The 21,986-nt window shown below is 44.4% G+C and overlaps 1 protein-coding gene across 2 annotated transcripts in view; it reads left to right on the top strand.

Annotated features, from left to right (window-relative positions):
* spns2 (SPNS lysolipid transporter 2, sphingosine-1-phosphate) overlaps positions 1–21,986 on the top strand; it is a 70,196-nt gene that overhangs the window by 8,088 nt on the left and 40,122 nt on the right. For both annotated transcript variants that reach the window (XM_071901306.2, XM_071901314.2), the window contains exon 2: positions 12,487–12,552. In XM_071901306.2, coding sequence (XP_071757407.1) covers positions 12,487–12,552 — 66 coding nt within the window. The remainder of the gene's footprint in view (positions 1–12,486; positions 12,553–21,986) is intronic.

Raw genomic sequence — 21,986 nt, 5'->3', positions numbered from 1 at the left:
TTTCCTCACTCCCTGCATTCCGTCTCCGATGATTACTTTAACATTTTAACAGGGAATCGCTACAGCTGTTAATATATTAACGCAATATTATGCAGGTGTTTGCATTGTTACCACATTAATCACTGTAGTATTAGACCTTGTTATAGATAACGGTGGCAAAAAAAAAAATGTTAGCAAGGTGCGTTATTTCATTGAGCAGCCACATTTCATCCAGATCCAAATACGCGGTGACATTCCCCACATCCATTTCAACACACACACACACACACGCACACACACACACCAAGGGAAATTAAAAGTGAAATTTCTGTCCTGTTAAGGTCATATTCAAATGTTCCCCCGAGCCTTATGCTTTTGGCTGACTCCAGTGATACACAGAATGGAGGAACACCCTCTGAAAGACAATGTCATGAGTTTCATATCCATGCACACACACCCCCACACACACACACACACACAGGGCATATTGATCAACAGAATAACATCTTAGAATTTGTTCCAAGTAATGAATCTGCGATGTCCTGAGATTTTTCCGTGACACATTAACAAGTTGTTCTGGAGAGGACTGGGGTCTAATATTGACCTGCTTGCAGCAAGAGATACACCCAGCAGTTGTGAAAGCAGACCTGCTTTCTCTGACCCACAGCTAGCAGTAATATTAGCTCTCAGCCCCTGGAAGGTTCCCCACAGCCGCTAGAATAATATTTAGAGTGTTTATTTACAGCAGCCCTATATTTGAAAGCCCTTCCTTACTTGAGGAAAAATTGTTATCTTTTTTCCCCTCATTTACATGTGATAGAGTAAATAGTCAGGCTTGGCAGGGGATTATGTAATCTGTTTATCCACCAATCGGCCCCTGGATAAAGTCTTTGTGTGTGTGTGTGTGTGTGCGTGTGTGTGTGCATATGTGTGCATTCCCTCACATGCTCCATCAATGTTTGTTTGATTTCATTTGTGAATATCTGTCACGTCTGCAGAGCTAGATGCGTTTGCGGCAAAGTTTTCATTACTGTGTTTGTGGGAAGAACAGAGGTTGAATGAGGGCACTGACCTCTGTCAGAGACTTAGAGCTTTCTGTTACTGCCCCGGGTCAGAGGTGGACACACACATACACACACGCACAACACACACCCTTTGCTGTGTGTGTGTGTGTGTGTGTGTATTTCTGCTGTAAATGGTGGTTCACACTTAGGATTTAATTCCTGTGAGAATGTGTCATTGGTTTTGTGTTTCCAAGACGTCAGTGACAGGAACAACACATATGTGCATATTCAGGTACTGAACCTAAGGATATTTGGCTCTAGCCTGGCAAGTCTTTGTTGTCTTTTCCATTCAGTCCCGCCCCCCATTTACATCCTGGCTCATGACATAGATGTTGTACTACCCAGGACTGAAAAAAAAAAATTAGCAGGTTGGTAGGTTTTTGCCCCATGTGTGTTTTCTGCATCTACTGTAGGAGGATTAGTTTCTGGGAGCAGATTGAAGTGACAGACAGTGGGTTTGTACAGCAGAAGGGTCGGTTCCACCCCACTTCCCACAGTGGATTATTACAACATTCTTTTGATTCTTCAGCCCCATAAATGTTTACTGGTCCATGTTTGAACGTCTACCCCCCAGGCAGCGCGTCACCACACCACTTCAAGAAACATAACACATGCATAAAAAACGCTTACATAGACACATTTTGATCTCATATACATATGGCACAGAAGTCCTCGCACACAGCGCAATACAGTTTGCCTGCACAACATTGATTCAAAAAATTAACAATTCTTTTGCTGAATGTTGCAGCTGTGATATAAATTGCGACGTGTACATGCATTTTCTACATAATTTTGTTTTTCAGTAATTTGAAAAAGTAAATTTGGGGGTGAATAATGAGATGCTAATGGTTTGAATATAATGATTACAGTGTGCAGCTTGATTTTGAGGCCAGCCCAACACCAAACAACATTGTTTAGGAGACAAACACATTTCCCTTTGAGATAAAACTGCAGCCTACTGCAGCAGTTAATATTGGCATTTTGTTTTTTGACTATAGTGTGATAGATGGATGTGGTAGATGTCTTTCTACAGTTTAATGACCGACTGATATGCTGTGTATAAGGCCTAGGGCTGTGTACTGTGCTGGGCGTATGTGGGCTGCTCCTTAATGAAACAGGCTTGAAACGTAGAGGAAGTTACAGAGGAATGAAGAAGAGTCCGTGATTTGTTTTCCCACGCCAACACTAAACTAACTTCAAACCACCTCACCTCATGAGAGATAAAACTGTTATCGAGGTCAGGGAAATGGGGTCAGATACTTTTTTATCATGTAAAATAAGTTCAAACACATTTTTATAGAAATAACACAGTGCTTGAACTCATTTTAAACAATAAAAAATAATTGCTGTTCGTGACCCGCAAAAGATTTGAAATGGCCTCTGAGGTCATTTTTCATAAGTTTGTGCAAAAAGACATATTTGGGTTTCTCAGAGCGTTTGATGAAATAGCCAAGGAAGTAATGAGATGCATATCTAATTCATGAGCAAATGAAAGATGAACCCCACAGCCCGAGCTGAACTGTCCTCCCTGTGACCGAACTGAAATGGAGTTGGAAATCAAGGGCCTTCCTCCTGAACGAAGACGCAGTATTTGAATGACATTGGTAGGAAAGGCGATAGTTATTGTTGATGGCTATTCCGTGACTAGTGTACAGCTGTTGAGAAGTGACCTTGACAGCAGCTCAGAAAAAAAAAGGCTTTTATATGTCTGATTGTCCTTCCCTCTGGCTGGACTTCTAATGGGAATTCAGGAAGAAGCCTGAAGATGGAAAAACCATGTTTGACATTCATATACCTATACTGAATGTCTATAAACTCCCAGGAGCCATTATGGAGCTAAGTAACTGTTACGGTGCAGGCATTGAAGTACACGCGCAGTATATGGTTAATGTACTGCATGGGAGTGACAGATATACCCCATTAGTGTGTTATGGGGCGAATGGAGTGTTTGTAGCTGCTGTGGGGAATTGTGATTGATCTCTGCAGGAGTGGAAATAAACCCATTTATGACAGATGTTATCACTGTGCTAAGAAGACCGGCTACGGCAGAGAGCCCTCCCTTCTTCCAGTTTCATCAGTCATAATTATCCTCTGCACTATCCAGCCTTGCAGCCGTGCCACTGAGGTACACATGAATGTCTCTGCTCAGGAGAAGGAACAAAATGGCCGCTAAGCTGCGCGGCAGAGGTGTGGTGCGGCGACCTGCCGTTACTATTGTCAAGACACCCGAGGCACATTGAGTTCCTAATGGCTGACTGTTGATGGGAGTTCACTGGTCCATGCCATTGAAGCAGACTGCCAGTCATATGGAACACAACTGGGCCGCTGTGGCCCCCCGCATTCTCCATTTTGTGGAGCCTAAGCATTGTGATTATCCAGGGAAGATAGCTCCACTGGCGCTATTTGATGCTAAATTGAGCCTAAAACACAAATCTTGGCCAATTTTCTTCTCTTCTGTCTTCATGGCCTAGGCTCACTTTAAACCCCCTATATCTTTTTCTACAAAGAGCAGAGATGTCTATCTAGTCGTTTGACAGCCTGTCGTTCTGCTTTACAGCCCAAACATGGTTCAATCAAGGCGAAGTCAGATGAATTAGAGGAGTCAGGTGCCAACCAGGGAGCTAAAACTGAGAAATATGTAGCATTATCTTCACAGTAGACACAGGTATCTAGAATATTATAGCTAAAACAGCAGCGTTTTAGAGCTCCCTGCTTTAGAACCTCTGGGTAATTAAAGAGGCCTTCCAAAAAACGCTGTGTGTGTAAATGAGTGTCATTAAGAAGGCTAATCTAACAAAGCCCGCCTTGACTGTGTGTGTTAATTATGCAGCAAGATGGTTTCAGTGCCCCCCATAGTGGATCCCTACATATTCCTCATATCGAGAGAGGCTGAAGCCAAAGAGAGACCAAAAGAGAAAGTGGGAGAGAAGGAGAAATGAAATCTCATTAAAAAGCACTACATAATGACTTTAATCCTCCACGCTGTTATGTAAAAAAGCACTGGGATTACCGACGGGATATTTCAATTTCACATGTGCTGAGACCGGCTGTGTGTTAGCTGTGTACCATGCACACACACGCATTCACATGCACATGCATACTTACACACACACACACACACACACGCAGGGTAGTGTAACTGAACTCCTCGTTGTCTTCTGGTGTTTTTGTTGGACAGACTGTCTCTGCACTGACATAACCCTACATCCCCCTAATTAAAGGGAGCACAGCATGGTGGGTACGAGGGTGGTGTGTGTGTGTGTGTGTGTGTGTGTGTGTGTGTGTATTCTCATATGAGAAAAAATCTTGCACATAGACTAGCAGTGTTTGTGGGACTGCTGGTTCTTCCTTGTGACTTGCGGGTTAACATGCCAACTGTCTGGCAACAAAAGAGCTTGTTATTTATTGCTGTTTTAAATAACTCTTTCAGACAGTACACACGCACAACATGGTAACTGCTGTATAAAAGCAGTAATACTATTAAGGTTATTTTTTTTAGTTTTGGGGGGATTATGGCTACAATGGTGATGCGGCTCAGTATGAGGCTCAGCCAAATTGGCAACTAAGGTGCAGGGCATTTTTCGTGGTTTTGTAGTGAAGGGGGGCAAGTGTCCACACCACTTCCCTACAGAGCACTATCTGAGCCTCTCTCAATGATTTTCTCTGGTTAACGTGGCTCCTTTTCAAAACAACCCTGCTCCAGGTCCACATTCAAGGTTGAGTTCAATTGCTGTTCAATACTCCTTAGGGGCTGTGGTGTGAAGCAGGGCAGCTCACAGAAGAGATCCCCTGGCAGTCAGACAGCCTCATCTCATCTCATCTCAAATACCTTTGCCTTGCTCCACTGCATTTCTTTCCAATACATCTAACGCATTATCTCATATGAACAAGTGTGCTACCCCTGGATCTATTATTGATGAGCTATAGGTTAAGTCTGCTCTGTGGATGCTTCACCATGCATCCTCTCCACTACCATCAAATATTTAGCACTTACTGGCTGGGACTAATGCACAGCGGCCCTTCAGCTGAATTCAAGCTTTTGATTAGTAAAAGAAAATCTGGTGGAAAAAAAAAAATCCTATTAATCAAAATGGTAGAGCTGGGAAATCTACAAGATTTTAATTTGATTTAGCCCCAGTTTGGCTGTCACAGATTTAGAAGATTAGAGTGAAAGCTGTCTCGAATGTCATAGTTTTCCCCAGTGTCTTTATCAGGGCAACCTGATCTATGAAATCGCATTATACATTATACAACCACACAAACTGGCAGAGCAAGTTATGATTCAAATACTTGTCCTGGTGTGTGACAGTCAGTGATAAATAAAAAGGTGGGTAAACTATAACCTCTAGCCAGTGGCATCAACTTAAACGTAAACATGAATTTATATTTGTTTTTCCTTAAATGATCCTATTTTCATATGACTGACAGTTTCAGTTCGAGCCTCCCTCAGTTTGAGTGATATAGGTTTTTGAAGACCAGTAACTGATACTGATATTTTTCAACTGAAGTTGCTGATAGCTGATATTTTGTGTTGATATTCATTTTTAGATTTGACCATTTTCATGCCAAAAAATACAATTATTCAGTCTTTCTGGGACAAATTAAACCTTGAGCAATTCATTTACATACAACACAACTGAACAATTAAATGAATAAATAGAATATGCAAAGAAAAAACATTCTTTGCAGGTTTTTTTATAAGCCGATATATCAGTCCAACCCTTACGTATATGATGAATCTATGTTCTAAAGATTAATGTCAGCTTAAAAAGGTGGGTAAATTGAATTTAGGTGGATTTAAGTCCCTGGTGACAGTGAATAAATGTATAGCTGCACTTAATCAGCTGTTTGGCTCAGCTCTCAGATGGATTATGTTTTACTTCACAGTCACACAGTAGCGCCTCAGCTTGTCACTAGAGTGCCTCTAAAATCTGGACTGCTTCCTCAAGTGAGGGGAAGACGAGGTCATATTTCTTCGAGAGTGTGCAGTACAAGTGATTTGGGGTGAATCTGAGTCTTACCAATAGGGAAGCAGGATATGAACTTGCAGGCATACGCTCACACGCATTACACACCCACACGATCTCACACTGTTTTTACAGGGAATCCACCTCTTGTACGTGCTTTCAAGCCCTCCCATGCAGGCAGGCGGCCCCGCACTGTTGCTCCGACATCTGCAGCACGTTTCCTATCCGTGTGGCGGGGGAAAGGAAGTGGAATGGAAAAAGCGTCCTCCGCCCACTGCAGCCACATGGCAAGGGAGGAGAGCAGTCGGTCAGGAACCCGCCGGCCGCAGTCGGGCATATTTGTGGTCGGCTTTCTCCTCGCTGCCGTCTCAGCCTGCCGCTCTGCAGCTCTCCCCCTTCTCTCTCTACTTTCTCTCACACACTCGCATCGAAAACTTTCATCAACCCCCCCCAAATACACACTCTCACTCTTTCTTTCCCCCCGTTGTTTTTCCCAAAGCTCGGCCTATTTATACTGATCCGGGTGACACATGAAAAGGGATCGCCCCTCTGCAGGAATGGAGAGGAAGGATCTGGCCACATCAGCAGAGCGGTTCACCGCTGCCCGTCACACTCTGGCCAGGATGAATGACTTCCATCCATGGCTCCCTCACTCACACACATACACACACATACAGCAACGGTGAAACCAGGGGAAAGGGGAACACACACACACACACACACATATATATATACACAAACAATGGAAACATAATGTTTTACAAAAGGAATCCAGCCCTGACTGCCCTGATGTAGCCACCTACTTCTTTGCTACTCTCAACTCCTTTCACCCTCTCTTTTTCTCTCTTTCTCTTTCTCTCTCTCTCTCTTTCTTTACACTCCTCCCTGCTAAATTGGACCGCTATTCTCTCCTTCCTCTTAGCCTAGTTTCACTGTGCAGAAATAGAACCAGGGGGCCGGAGATCCATGAGTCTCTGGTGGGGATTTGATATGAAGTCTGTCCTCTCCAAGCTGATGGGATTCTGTGTGTGTGTGTGTGTGTGTGTGTGTGTGTGTGTGTGTGTGTGTGTGTGTGTGTGTATGCATGTGTGTGTGTGTTCATTTACGGTGTATTTGTGAGTGTAGGGGGGTCCCAGAGGAGTAAGGCTGGCAGTGTGAGTCATAGCGCAAAAGCTGGCCTCGCAAAAACAGCACGCTGTATCCTCGTTTAAACATTTCCTCTGGATCAGTCATTCTATATTGTCGTTTTAAACTGAAGCCTTGTGGGAGAACAAGTTGGCTTCAGGTAAATGAACATTTTACAGCCTCGCCACTGATGATCACAACAGATGGCCGTGTGTTGTTATCAATATGTTCTTTGGAATTATGGCTTTTATGTGTTGTTGTTTCTCTGTGTACGGGAGGCTTTTGAAAAAGGATTGATCTATATACTGTAGATTTACAAATCCCACCCCATAGTGAATAGTCGACTGGTGGCCTTATAATGGAAACAGCAAAGAGTGTATGAACGTAGTATTCATATTGAAGACTGGTCATTCACCATTCACTACTCTAAATGCAGCATTTGTGGCACGCTAACATTCACCAAATTGAGAGTCATTTCTGAAGCTACATTGAAAGGAGCGGCCATAAAGCAGGACTTTATGAGAGGGTGGAATAAGTGTCAGCTCCAGGCTGCACCCGACTCTGTTTCAACTTTGTTTTGACTGGACTGAACACTGCAGACGCACAGCACATACAGTATAATGTCACTCGCGTCATCATAACGACGGAAGAAATCCTTCAGTGTCAAATAATAAAAAGGTCTGTCAGTGGGTTTGTGATTTGGCTCTGGTTTGTGCTATTCCACAACACACAAGTCACTCAACTCACTGTTTATGTACCAATGGACCAGTGCGCCCTTAGAAACCCAGAGTATTACATAAACCATGAAACATTAGGAACTTTAAAACTCCAGACTGAGCATTTATTGTTTCCTGTGGCTTGTTCATTATTCTTGTTAGGTATATAGGTGAAATGAAAAAAGAGCATGTCCTATTTCTCAGAGGGAGCGGCCTACAAAGCAGCTTTTAGCGTACATTGCTGAAACCACAGCCACTTATTTAAATCAAGCTTACTGTGTGTGCATGTGTGTGTGTGTGTGTGTGTGTGTGTGTTGCTTTGAAGTTGGAAATAGTTTGTGTTATTGTGTGCTGTCAGGTAGATCCACATTCCTGTAATGCTCGGCTGTTTCTTGCTTGGCATAATGCTCAGATGTGCACAGACCTCTGGAGACCTGAGACTTGAGGAGCTCATTTGCATTGTTCAATTAAGTGGAAACAGGAATACATTTGCAGTGTTGTCGCAGCTAGGGTGGCGACCTGATATGTGCCTATACTGTGAAATAACCTTAGCATCACTTGTCTCACATATTTCTGGTATTATACACTACCAGTCAAAGGTTTGGACACACCTGATTGAATGTGCTATGTTTTTCATTATCTTAAAGCCATTTTGATCTAAAGGTTTATGCTTAAATGGTTGAAATTTGTTTCCATCAAGGCAAAGGGTGGCTACTTTAAAGAATCTAAAGTATAAGATTGTTTTGACTTTTTTGGTCACTGCAATTCCATTTGTGTTATTTCATAGTTTTGATGTCTTTTGAAAAATAATAAAAATAAAGAAAAATGCATGTCCAAACTTTTGACTGGTAGTGTACATGGTATTACACATAATCACCGGTGTAATTCAGGAACAGCTTAGCAGAGGCCACGGCCATAGTGAGCAAAGCCTACTGTAGAAAGATCTACAGGTTTACAGTTTTGTATATGAAGTTTATTTTGGATTCTAGGCTGAAGTAACAGTGATAGTAAATGTCAGATACACTGTGTAATCAGAAACACTAGAAGCAGGTGGAGTGCAGGAGAAGAGAGAGTGTATTTAAGAGAAATTAGAAGAGGACAGGTTGGCGATTTGGAAGGCTGAGTTCCTTTGCAGTCTCTTGACCTTTTCCTCTTCGAGTGCCCATACAGCATCATTACCATGGCAACTAAGTGCTGGCGCTGCCAATGTGGGCGACGGTCAGACGCCGTGGTTCTTCATCAAATATATCACCGAATCCCCCCCCCCCCCACCCGTCTTAATAAGAGGAACCATGGTTGCTGCATTGCTCAAAGTCAAAAAGTCATAAAAGGTGAAACTCAGGTAGACTGAGGAAAAGATGGAGAGATGGAGAGATGGCACTGAAAGGACAGGGAGGGGAGGATGCGGAGGAAAGGAAGCTGAGGCGATAGGAAAGGGAGAGGAATTGAATTGAGGGCAAGGGCGGAGTGTGATTACCATGCATTGAAAGACCTCATTGAGAGCAGAGATGACAGCAGTGCTACTGGCTGCCTGTAATCCCTCAAAGATTAACACAGTTCATAACACAGCTCATTGCACCTGAACACAATACAGTAAACACTGTAGCAGTCTGACTTACCACCACTAATCTAATAAATACACATTCAACCACTGGAATACAGAAAGTTATGCGGATTTCAGATGATTTTGTGATTAGATCCTATCAAAGGATTTTTGTCACAACATGACTTCATCACACAGTGGCTAGTTCTAGTATTTACCTAATAACCACAGCTCTGTTTTTCCCCGTCTTCGGCTTGCATGAAACGTCCATTTGCCAACTCTACCTCCACTAATTGTTTGGTTATTGGGCGGTGAGTGTAGACGGGTGTGGCACAGATAAATGCGGACTCTGTTCAGGAGGGACGCTCCACCATCTGGTGTAGGGATCCCCCCTCCCAGCAGGCTGTGTGAATGTGTGTTTGTGTGTGTGTGTGTGTGCAGTTCTGCCAGGCTAATTAGAGTGCAGCCACTACACTGCAATGTTAAACACTGTTGTCGCTGTTTGACAGGCTTGACAAGGGGGACAGAGTCGCTGTCACAGCCAACCTGTCTGAATCATACAGGAATAGAGTGACAAGCTAATGTGTTTAGGATTATCTGTGGTTTTAAGTGTGTGTTTGTGTGTGTGTGTGTGTGTGTGTGTGTATGGTGGATGGTAGTGGCCTAATGGACAGAGGAACTGTCTTGCAACTAAAAGCTCACAGTTTTGATACCTGCAACAGCCACAGTGTCCATAAACAGCCATGTATCCTGCGTCCTTGAGCAACCTCTACCTGTCCACTCATTTTACGTTCCTTAGGATAGGAGCATCAGCTAAATGCCTCAGATGCAAAATGGAAATGTGTCACATAATGACAGATTCTCATTCGACCCACGATTCACCTTATCCTGGACTGGATGTGGACTGGGATTTACCTGCATAGAAATGTAAATTGAGTCTCGCCTCCCTTGAGGCAATTGCTGCATAATTGCCATATTGAGTGCTCTAACTGCTGTAGGACCTGTTAACGAGGAGTGCAGTTAAAGAGGGAAAAAAGCGGTTGAATACCACCTGTCAAAGCAGAGCTGACATAGCTGCAGCTGGCTTTTACATGCACGTGTCTGTGTGTATTCCACATTGGACTTGGACAGCCATCAGAGAACCCACAAGCAGCAGTAGCAGAAATCATCATCAGATTCCCCATAGTGAAGTGTGTGTGTGTGCATGCGTTCATGTAGTTACGGGGGAACGCTGACAGAGTTCTCCCCATTATTCACAGCGTACAGGACGGGCTGACGGGGTAACTAGCATACGAGCACTTTCAAGTGAGGTCATTATCAAACAGAAACCAGCCACAGTGTTTTGGGTGTAGCGCTCGCACAAGAATGCTGCCTGAAGTGTGAGAATGTGAGCAGGTGGCTTGTCTCAGATGACTGGAATCTGACTTACGTCTCTGCTCCCAGTCGCAGGCCAACCTGCACCTGCCTCTGCATCGCACTGCCTTTGAAACATGCTGTGTCGCCCCGTTGACAAATGAACTAGCGATGACAATGCTGAGGATAGCAAATGCAACTGCACTTACTCAGTTGAATAAAATATATGAATGAATGGGTCTTTGCCAGTTTGGCTGTCGTCTTTCTGATCCTTTTCCAAACCAAAACTGTCAAGGATATCATGCACAAGATATTGTTGAAAGTCAAGGGTTTGCTGTATTTTCCTGTATAAGCTATAGAGACTGGGTTATACTAGTCTAGAGGAATAGGTTATGCTAGGTCATACTGGTCTGCCAGCCTTACAGGAGAGGCGCAGAGAGATCAGAAGCGGCTTTTTAAAATGTTCCTCATGCTGCTATTCCATTTTCATGAGCTGTGTTGCAATGCCCAAGACCAGCCTGTCAGTTTCACACAGAGTTAGCTTGCACTACCACGCACGGCACATTGCATCCAGACTGCAAGGGTTTCTAAGATATAGAAAAAGAGATGCAGTTTTATTCCTTTTTCTCAGTTCTTTTAAGCAAGAAAGTCAGACTTTGAACCCTTCCAAGCTGGTGGTCTCAGGAGGAGCAGAATTAATTAGATGAGGCTGTGTTGCTGCTTCTTGTTTACAGACTCCTAGAGTTGTATGGTAGCCATGAAGGAATTTTATAACCCTAACATAGCCTACCACCCTCTTATCTTGCTGTTTATGATGCATTATAAGTGTAAGACATTTCTTTTGCATGTTTTACAGGCCAGACTTACAGCTTCAGTAACAACAAACGCACACGAGTGTTAATGTTATGATAATAACCACATTTTCAGCTGTTCACATATCCTCATCTGTCTTGCAATCAGCAAGTGCCAGGTAGTTCATTAAGGCATCAGAGCGATGCACAGTATGTGACCTTTGCAAAGGAATTTCCTCCATTCCAGCCTAACTGCTCTTTTGGTTACAGTAACAGAATAAAGACTTCAAAGTCAATGTGTGGTTTCTCACAGGAGATAACTGCTGTGCTGCTATTCTCTGTGACTGATGGTTTCATTTCTGTTGGGGAAGCAAACATCATGTGAAATATTTGCCTCACAGAGCCGTGGCAGTATCATCTGGTGAAGCCAAATCAACCCCAGTCACTATGCTGGAGCTTTTTCCCAGAGCTGTTTACATGAGCCAGTGGGAAGCTAATGGTGGAGAAAGTGCTCCGAGCTGGTTGAGGTTGTTTGTGTTTTGTGGGTGTGTATGTGTATATGTGTGTTTAGAGGAAGGTGTGTTTAGGGATTTAAGACCAGGAATTGTCCGCATGTACCAAGACCTTGCGACAAAATCTTAGCAGCCACTTACTGAGGCTTAGCACTGTATGCCAGCCAAGAGAGCACTTATCGCCGAAATGATATTGCTCCTTGGAGATGTTAAGTGAATGATAGCCTTGGAGTACAATGTATCCATCATAACCAACAATAATCACAAACCACAATGGGCCGCCATAAAGCCAGACTTAATTCGGCTATAAGTCAAAGAGAGCTGAGTGTTTAAATATTGGTCATTATGATTATGATTATGGCTGTGAAACCACTAGTCCAGTATCAAACGCACGGTATAATACACATCAATGTTCTCCCTCTCCTCTTGTTTACAGGTGTTCTGCTCGACATCCAGCGGCATTTCAAGGTATCAGACAGTGGAGTCGGCTTGTTGCAAACAGGTAAATCTCCTTCAATCCCATAATTACATGGGTGAAAAACCTTAGCTCACACAACTCACACATTTTCCATGTGATGAACGCCGATAATCTGGTTTCAGCTATGCTGATTGGAACAATGAAAGGCAGAGGTGGAAGTGCTCCCCTGTAGTCAAGCTCTTTCACCAGTCTCTAACCCCTCTCTCCCCTCTGTCCTAAGCCTGGGTAATTGGCTATACTTAAATCCCAAGTCTCAGTCAACAACAGAAATGCTTGCTTTGGGTATTGTGTCAACACACCCCTTTTTCTGTTTTCACAGACAGCCAGCAAAGGGATTTTCCAAATGATAGACACCTCAGTTTACAGATTGTGAAACTGCACATTAAGGACAAAAACGAAATGATCAACCTACTAATCATTCAGTTACCGTGTGCCCCTAATCTCTCTCTAATGACTACTTTTGTATGTATTAAACTATTGCTAAAGTAAGATTTATGTAGAAACCACTGACCGTTTTTTCAGAAGAACAGATAAAAATTGGCTCAACTTCCCTGCCTCCAACTTACAGAAGAGCAGAACTGCCACCCAGTTGAAAGCCGAACTGTTTAAAACAAGATCTATAAAGAGAGATCAGGTACTGTTTCCATCTTTGCAAGAATTCAGCAGTAATTCGAGGCATAATGTAGTCTAGACCATTGAAACCTGGATTTGCAGCATTGACTGAAAGAGTGCCTGAAAATGACATATCAGGAGTCTGGTGGTGTTTTAGGGGTGCAGACTTCTAGAAGTCATTGCATTGAGTTTTTGAGAACATACTAGATACATTTAAAGTGAAGCTGACTGTATTTACTTAAAGCCACTGTATCACACACTGACTTAAATGTAGGAGGTTGGGGATCAGTGTTTCCTCAGCAGGGCAGCAGGGCAGGTCAATAGAAATGAAAACAAAGTTGAGAGCCAGGCAGGCAGGCGGTTCTCCTGAGAGCCTGTGTGCATGTGAGGACTCGGGGTTAGGGCAGGGTTTCCTGCTCCACTCCAGACCCTCATGAATTCACCTTTTAGGGAGATACCTTGCAAAGACCTCTTATTGGAGGACAGGACCCAGTCTTGTCTCCCTGTCCCCTCAAACTCATTCAAACACAAACAAACTCGCACACAAAGTGCTATTGAGGGCCAAGCGAGCAGGTTTGAGGTTGAGGGGAAAGAATATAGCCCAGTGTTTCCTCTTCTACTTGATGTTCTCTGACTGAAAAATCCCTTTGCCTTGGGGTGAGCTGAATACTGTGCGAGTGTTCAGGACAAAAATACCTTCCAGAAAAAGTCACTGTAGTAATTTCTGTTGGCTTTGAAATGAATAAGCCATTTCATCGCTTCCAAATCTCATTTCCACTCATTTTCACCTTAGTATGACAAATATATATTTCACTCAACTGAATTTCCATCTTTTTAGCTTTTATTTTTATCCAAAACAGAGAAGCAATTCTTCTTCTTGCACTTCGCCTTCTTTTTCTTCTTCCTCCTCTTTGCCTTATTTTTTTGTCTTCTTCCTCATCTTCTCCTTCTTGTTTTTGTTGTCGTTGTTGCTGCTGCTGTTGATCTTTTGTCTGGTAGTGTTCGCTAAGAAGTGAAATAAAGTCAGTCTCATGTTTGTTTTACAGTATCAGTTCAGTTCAAGTTTATTTGTATAGCACATTTCCTTACAAATGCAGCTCAACGTGCTTTCACAGAATAAATAGGCATAAAAAGTGCAACAAAAGCAAAAAATTCAGATTACATTAAAACGTCAAGTTATATATACATAAAAACATACATAAAATATACACAAAAATATACACAATATACATGAAAATATACACAAAATTTGCACTCCCCCATCCATACATTTACTACCACCACACCTATATAAAAGTTTTAGGGAGCACTCAACTTCACTCACACAGTTTTTTCACATGACGCCTGTACAGAGAGGTAATGGTCCTGGCTGAGGAGTAATGTGTGGAATTAAACAAGCTGTTAGGAGCCTGGCCCAATGAAAACACAGGAGAGAAAAGTGCACTATTAGTTTAGGATCAGCAGGGTGCCTGAATTTGTGAAGGCTCATTGACCTTTCCAGGTGACGGCTGCTCTGCTCTGCCCGGCACACTCTGCACCGCTCTCTATATTCAGATTTGCACAAAATCCTTACGAGAGACCGGACACTGAAACGGCTGCTTTACTTTTAATTTTATTTACATTGGCTCATTATGTGGGTCATGCACACAACCCCGGTAGCACAGAGATATAGACACACCTGAACACACGGATACGGACGTAGACACAAACACAAACACACACACACTATTTTCCACGCACAGTATGTCAGTAGACTGGCATGCATAGCTGTCTTGCCCTCTGCACCGTCTGCATTAGCAAGTCTGTGAGAGGCGGCCAGCCGCCCGGCCAGCCGGCCGGGCTAAAGCCAGCGCTGCTCTGTGTGCCTGTGGGCCTGCTCCTGGCCTGCCTCGTCCCGGCCTGCCGTGCCTCAGACTCCGCTTGGCCCTTGATCCCCAGGCGACCTCCGTCTCACACCGGCCTGAGGAATGCTGGGTGGCCCGGGCCCCTAAGCTGTGAAAGCGGGTGGGCGCAGACGGAGAGCCTAGGTGTGAGGGAGAGGTTAGAGGGGGGGAGGCTGACGTGATCAGGGTGGGTGGAGGGAGAGAGTGTGTGTGTGTGTGTGTGTGTGTTTACTGTATGCACATGTCCCTCCAGATCCCCCCATCCCCCAACTTCCGTCTCCAGAGAGAACAATCCCCGGCTCTGTGAGCACCTGCACACCAGCTCTGCCTTCTCTCCTTCCTCGCTCTCCCTCTATTCTTGGCAGCTTTCTTCCACCTGGGAACGCAAACTGCCAACACAAGTGTTTTGCAGGCAGTGGGCGTTGTGTGTGCTGAGGCTTTTCTCTCTTCCTCTGAAGCCAGGTCACCCTCATGCCTCGCAGAAAAACACTGACCACACACTGCAGGATCCAATTCAAAGAACAAACACTCGTCTGGCTCAAAGACACTTTTATGAACTCTGCTCCGGTTCATTTTACACCTGTTTGGCAACGGGTAGTTTTGGCCCTTTTCTTTGGCTGTTGATGAGAACTGTTGGAAAGGCAAAGTCTCCCATATCTAGAAATTACAGTTTTTCCCTGTTGGGAAATAAGTCTATAATCCGATTGGCCACTAGAGGAGCCATTCAAAGCTGCAACAGTGTTTGCATTTTAACGGCTGGTGGCTGTAATGAGATTTTTAAGGTGGTGTTTCCATACCAAAGGACAACAAATGGAAAAATACCCTGTGGTGAGCTCATCCTGTAGATAGCTTAGCCTCTGCAGCACTAGTTATTTATCTTATGTGGCAACTCCAACCCTTTCAAAAGGAGCTTACACAACACAAATCGGCATGAGGTATGTGTTCTTTGTTATGTGTTTCTTTCTATTGTGTGTGTGTTGTGTGTGTGCATGCGTGTGTGACATTATTGCCTGAGGAGCTGAAGCCTCAGCCCTCTGTGTAAGAGGATGAGGTGTGTGTAGCCGTCAGTCAGGTTACGGTGAGGCATGCTGTTTGAGCCCGAAGCTCTCCGGCCCGTCCGTCAGCACGCTGAGATAGTCTCCATCATTCCCGGCCTCACCTGTGTTCAGCAGACCTGTCAGATCACTGGGACAGCCTATACTCAGCTCTCCCATTGGAAATGACAGGCCTCTGTGCTAATGGCCCTTGGGCGGCGGCCATCTGAAGTGACTGACACTCACACACAGCTGTGAACAGGACCTGGCTGTCCCCAGGGTGTGGAGGACACGGAAGGTTAATGGAAGGGGGGGGGTTCACCTGGATGATATTACCTTTGGTTGGGGGAGTTTTGAGCCCTTTTGTTAACCCTAGACTGGGAAATCTGAGAGAAGGCTTTCTCCTAGTGTTAACATGGTAAGGTTATTGTAGTGAAAGTGCTTTGAGGCAGATTAGGAAAAAAATACTGTTTTAATGGGTTGAGTTATCGCCTAGAGTAGACAGTCATAATGAAAGCTGGCATAATAATTATCCATCATTGGTGTAGCATGAAAGCAGACTTATTGGGGTCAGTCAGGCTGGGGGTGCAGTGGGTTAGTGGCTTAATAAGGAGCCAGCGCTCTCACCAGCCTGCAGACTGTCTGTGCCCTGCTCTGTCTGGGGCTGCCCACCTTGTCTGAAACGCGACACCGACATGTGCACGGGCAAGCCACACACACACACACACACGCACACACACACCCCAACTGACATAGTCCCAGTCTTAACATGGTGTCAGTCTGCCATTCAGCCAGTATGTGAGCTGTAAGGAATGGGGCCACAGGTGCTGTGTGAGCCTAACGCCTTGAGCTCCACTGACACAACATAGCTAAATCCTGCACATATTGCACACACAGCTTTTAGGCCTAAACCGCAAGAAGTCAGTATTATGATTAGTGGTAGAAGTCAGATACTTAATGCCCGTGTTCTTTTGCTACTGAGGGTTTATCCCAAGGCTTATGCTGTGGACATGGCTATCTGAAGCCCATTAGTAACTGGGCCTGAGGTGTGGCCAACTGTATACGTTTATGGACAATATCAATCACAAACTTCTACTGTTGAAGACAGGCCTCTCTGATTCCCTTCTACACAGTGGGAAGTTAAGCTATCAGTGCTTGATCAGCTGTGTTGGCCGCTCACAGCTGCTCCTATTTTGTCTCTTGCCCTCCTTGGTATCCCTTGGTACACCCCCCACCCCCACCCATACCCCTCTCTCTCTCTCTCTCTCTCTCTCTCTCTCTCTCTCTCTCTCTATTTCTCTCTCTCTCTCTCTCTCTCTCTCTCTCTCTCTCTCTCTATCAGCAGTCTGGCAGCTGTTGTTGCCCTGTTGTCACTCCTACTGGCACCTTATAGGAATTAGAGAGATGGAGGGATGAGGGGAAATGGAGGGAGAAGAAAGAGACACCTGTGACTCCCTCCCCCCCAGTCATGCATGGCAGCGAGGTTTAATCTCCGACTGTATTGATTCCCAAAGCCAAATAATTGTGTTGCGACGGTGCTCGGCGGCCCCGGCTCCTGCCGAGACAAGAATAGAACGATGACCCGATGATACATCAGCATCATAGCCGTGTCTCTATCGGAGGCTGTTTTTATAGGCCACGTCTCGGAGGAGGGCAGCTGTTAGCCGATGATTGGCACCCCCGCGCCCCCGCTCCCTCCCCCTCACTTCCTGTCCGCGAACCAACAGCGCTGCCGATGAGTGACTGCCAGTCCAATCAGGACATCGGGGCCAATTAAAACAAGCATGCCGCCGATCCTTCCTTTCATAAAGGCAGATTCCTACATAGGGGGGTCTTCCTGGTTGCCCGATTGACTGAGGCACTAAAGGAACTGCACAAACAGGGGGTGGGGGGTGGAGGGTGGGGGTTAGAGACACAGATCTGAAATTAGGCCTGCTATTTCCCCCTCTTTTTCAATCATCACCGGAGCGATCGAGCAGTTGTTTATGTTAACGAGGGTCCGGGTGATATTTTCTCTTGCCTCTCCGGACAGGAGGCTGAACCCAGATCAATAGTCTGTGCCGCCTTGCCTGCCGCCACGGGAGGCTGCTCCACTCTTTCTGCTCTGAGTGACATCAACAGATCAATTAGGAACACACACACCACCCCCACCACCCCCACCCCCTAGTCAAACACACACAAGCACACACACACATGCTGGATTCATATGAAGCTCGGCCGCTCAAGGTCAAAGATAGGACTGCTGCCTGCCTTTTGGTTTGTTTTCATTCATGCTGAAAACGAGCGTGTTTGTGTAAGTATTGCAGAGGAAGTGTGTGCGTGCCTGTGTGTGTGTGTGTGTGTGTGTGTGAGTATCTGCGTGCCTATGTGTGTGTGTGTGTGTGTTCATGCAGACTTGTTTTCATATCCCATTAGTCCCACTAACAAGGGCAACATACACAAACAGACACACACTCTAGCGTGGCACTCTGTCATTTCAGCCATAGCTTGTCATTAAGTCGTCTGCTCCTGTAGTTATGGCAGGAAAGTGGCAGGAAAGAAAAACTCCTTGCCCTGCGCTGAAATGCTCCTGCTGGATCCCAGTTCAGTGCCATGTCACCAGCCACGGGAAAGTATCCCTGGGAAGAAAAGAAAAAAAAAAAAAATGACAAGATGTTTTTTAATGCTGCAGCTTGGAAAGCAGCCTGGAGCCTAACTGCACGTCTGTCTACTTGTCCGTCTCTTGTTTTTGAAGTGAGCAAACACCTTCCTTCATACTTGCCGCATTGCATACCATATGCATTTTCCTTCAATATGTGCTGTTAATGTGTAAAGTGTGGTGTTCCAATGCACGCCCTTGCCAGCCTAGTGTTTGTAGCAGTATGTAACTCTCCCCAGCTGCAGCTCTCAGACCTCAGCTTTGAGCAGGTAGTAGAGAAGCTTGTTGAAAAGTCTGAGAGGGGAACCCAAGACTATTGGGCCAGCACGGAAGCAGCTGTGGTGACAAGGAGAGGCTAACAGCTCACAGTGTACCTGATAGAAACGGTAAAATACAAGGGTTTTTAACTTGTGAACGAGGTAGAACTCCATGGCAGTTTCTATAAGAGTTGGCCGTTTCTCAGAAACAGCCGAGTCCCGCATGGGTATTTCCCAGGCTGCATGTGGCATTTATCAAACAGCGGTCAATGCAGTGGTAATCCAACACGGGTGAAGTCTAAATGGGTGGCTTTTTGGAAGAGTTTAGCGGTGTTCAGAAATGTGTGGAATGCAGAGATGTTTTGAGCTCCGCGTGAAGGGGAATCCAGGAGGGAGAGACGTGATGCATGGGAACGTCTGAGTTGAGACACATCAGCCGGGTATGGTGTCGTACTCAGGCCAAAGTTATGTGGCACTCCCTCCCCAGGCAGCCGCATTAATCATTAGAGGAAGAAGAAGAAACCTGCCACTCCTGGCCGCGCTGCACACCTGACAGAAAGCGTAACACAATACCCTGCTGCCACAATAACACTTGATGCAATCGGTTGGTGATGATTGACAGGTAAAGGGGGCGAGATATTTTGGATTCCTTTTTCCAGACTGCTGCTCAGGTTGCTTTTTTCTATCATAACAGACTATAAGACCACTTCAGTCAGGCCAATGGTAGCAGGATGTTGGATAACAGAATATGGAACATCTTATCCCAAACTGTGCCGTAGTGAATATCTATTCTGTCTCATCCCTATTCTACCAGAACATGGCATGATGAGGTGTCATCTGGCAGGCAGAGGGTAGACTAAATTACTCTGCTCCATATGGATAGACTGGGACCATTTATGAGACCCAGAATTCGAGTAAACAGTCTTAGATTTAGTGTTGCGTTAAATATAAAGTACACCGGAGACAGTGCAAACCTCCAGACTGCATTCTGTTAAAGTCATAGAGCGCTGTGCTGGTGGAACAGCTTTATTCACTAATACACTTATCTTACACTTTCCTCCCTGTATTTCTGTCATTGTACACTTGCACAGCTATTAATTCTGGCATATAATAACATATAATAGCATAATGTGAATTATTAACATGAGTTATCCTACCTGAAATACCCATTCATCTACTGTAGCACCTTTGCTACCAAAAATTTCACTCTGAATGTTTCAATTATTTTTTTCTTTCTGTCACATGCACACACACACACACACACACACACATGCATGGAGAATATTTTCCTATTATGAAGACCAGGAAACCATAACCTGCAAACATCAACTTTGCCAGGTGGTGTTGTGTATTTTGGCACACACAGTGGTAATTTGCACTTGTAATGTAGAATAATGATGCTGTAATTACTGTGGAATTAGGAACCTGCACTTAAAGTCAACATACACGACTCAAAACCATTTACCCAGATGTTTCAACAGGCCACTAACTCTTCCTCTGTAATAATAATAATAATAATAATAATAATAATGATAATGATAATGATAATGAACAGTTTTCCACTCAGAGCGAGAGGAGAGCTTTTCCCTCTGGACCTTTCACTTCAGTTTTCACCCTGTTACATAGCTGCTACACTGTCTCTTCCTTCCTGGAAACGATGAGGATTCCTCCACCTGTGATTTTACTGAGAAAATCGTGAGGCGTAGCGTTGCCTCTCTCAGTGGGAACTCCAGGTACTTTTGAGTTTGAGCTGGCCCGCACATAAATGTACAGGCTGAGTTTGAATGAGGACACCAGTAGAGAGAACAGACTCCAATACCAAACACGGCTTCTCATCCAGAATCAGCATTGAAGCGCTCTCATTATGAATGCTTAAGTCTTCTCAGGAATAGCTGAAACAGCATCAAACAGAATCCATCTGGTTGTCTGTAGTCCAGTATAGTGCACAAATTAATTATTTTGATCATGATACTACTGCGTTCATAAGTTTCTGTTGTTAGTGACTCATGCCAGTGTAAAAACAAACAGCTTTTATGTAATAGAGACTATGGTATTATCCTCCTTTTCTGGGAAGGATTACATATGGTTGGAGTGCCTGACATATTCTGTGTTGGTGCTTTGACAGCAGTATGCAGGGTTGGATTACCTTCCTCCAAGGTGTTTCCAGTGCATTCTACCCTGGGTTTGAACCGTTCGCGTCACAATAAGTGTAGTTGTCCCAATATTTATGTGAGAAATGTTCAATGTATTCCAGACTGCTACGCCCAGAGGAACAACAGTGTATTGTATCAGTAAGGTGAGTCACCAGGACATATGATGACAGACAGAAATGTCAGCCTAAAAATAACAACAGCAGAATCTCAAGTTTTATTGGGCCGGATTGTTCTGCCCAACATTAGATTGCGTTCATCACTCAGAACGCAGCAGGGGCGACAAAACACGCTGCTCATTTTAGCTACGTTTCATCTACAAATAGATTTGCTAAAGTGGGATACAGAGAGAGAGAGAGAGAGAGAGAGAGAGAGAGAGAGAGAGAGAGAGAGAGTCATATATTTTTTATATTGTCAATAAAAAATTTCAATTCAATTCAGAGAGAGAGGCTTCTGTATCAGGAACTGTCTGAAAAAGGACTACTGAGAATCTGTAAACGACAACAAAACACTTTTGCGTGATATGTCAAAGGTGGCTCGCATTCCTCGAGTCATGAAACACTGGGAGTGTAGACTGACACCTGTACTGTGGAAAGACATCAATGAAAACACATAGTTTCGGTTAGAGGGAACAACAAACGGAACTGAACGGAATTTCCCAGTCCTACACAGGTTGTTCACCTTTCACCAAATGTAATTCATGACATCATTTGAATGATAAAGCAGCGGGGGGCTGTTGTTTTTTTGTAATTTCATAGAATAGTGAATCAAAATCAGTGTTGATATTATCCTAGACTCGAGAAAGCCTCGCTCTGGGCCAACAGGAGCGCGAGGAGAGAGTTAGAAAGCAGTTTTTACTGAGTAACAAGACATTACTCATGCAC

The sequence above is a fragment of the Centroberyx gerrardi genome, chromosome 11 (assembly GCF_048128805.1).
Source record: "Centroberyx gerrardi isolate f3 chromosome 11, fCenGer3.hap1.cur.20231027, whole genome shotgun sequence".
Taxonomy (NCBI): domain Eukaryota; kingdom Metazoa; phylum Chordata; class Actinopteri; order Beryciformes; family Berycidae; genus Centroberyx; species Centroberyx gerrardi.
The sequence above is the reverse complement of the archived record's forward strand: the minus strand, read 5'-3'. Positions and strand labels throughout refer to the sequence as shown.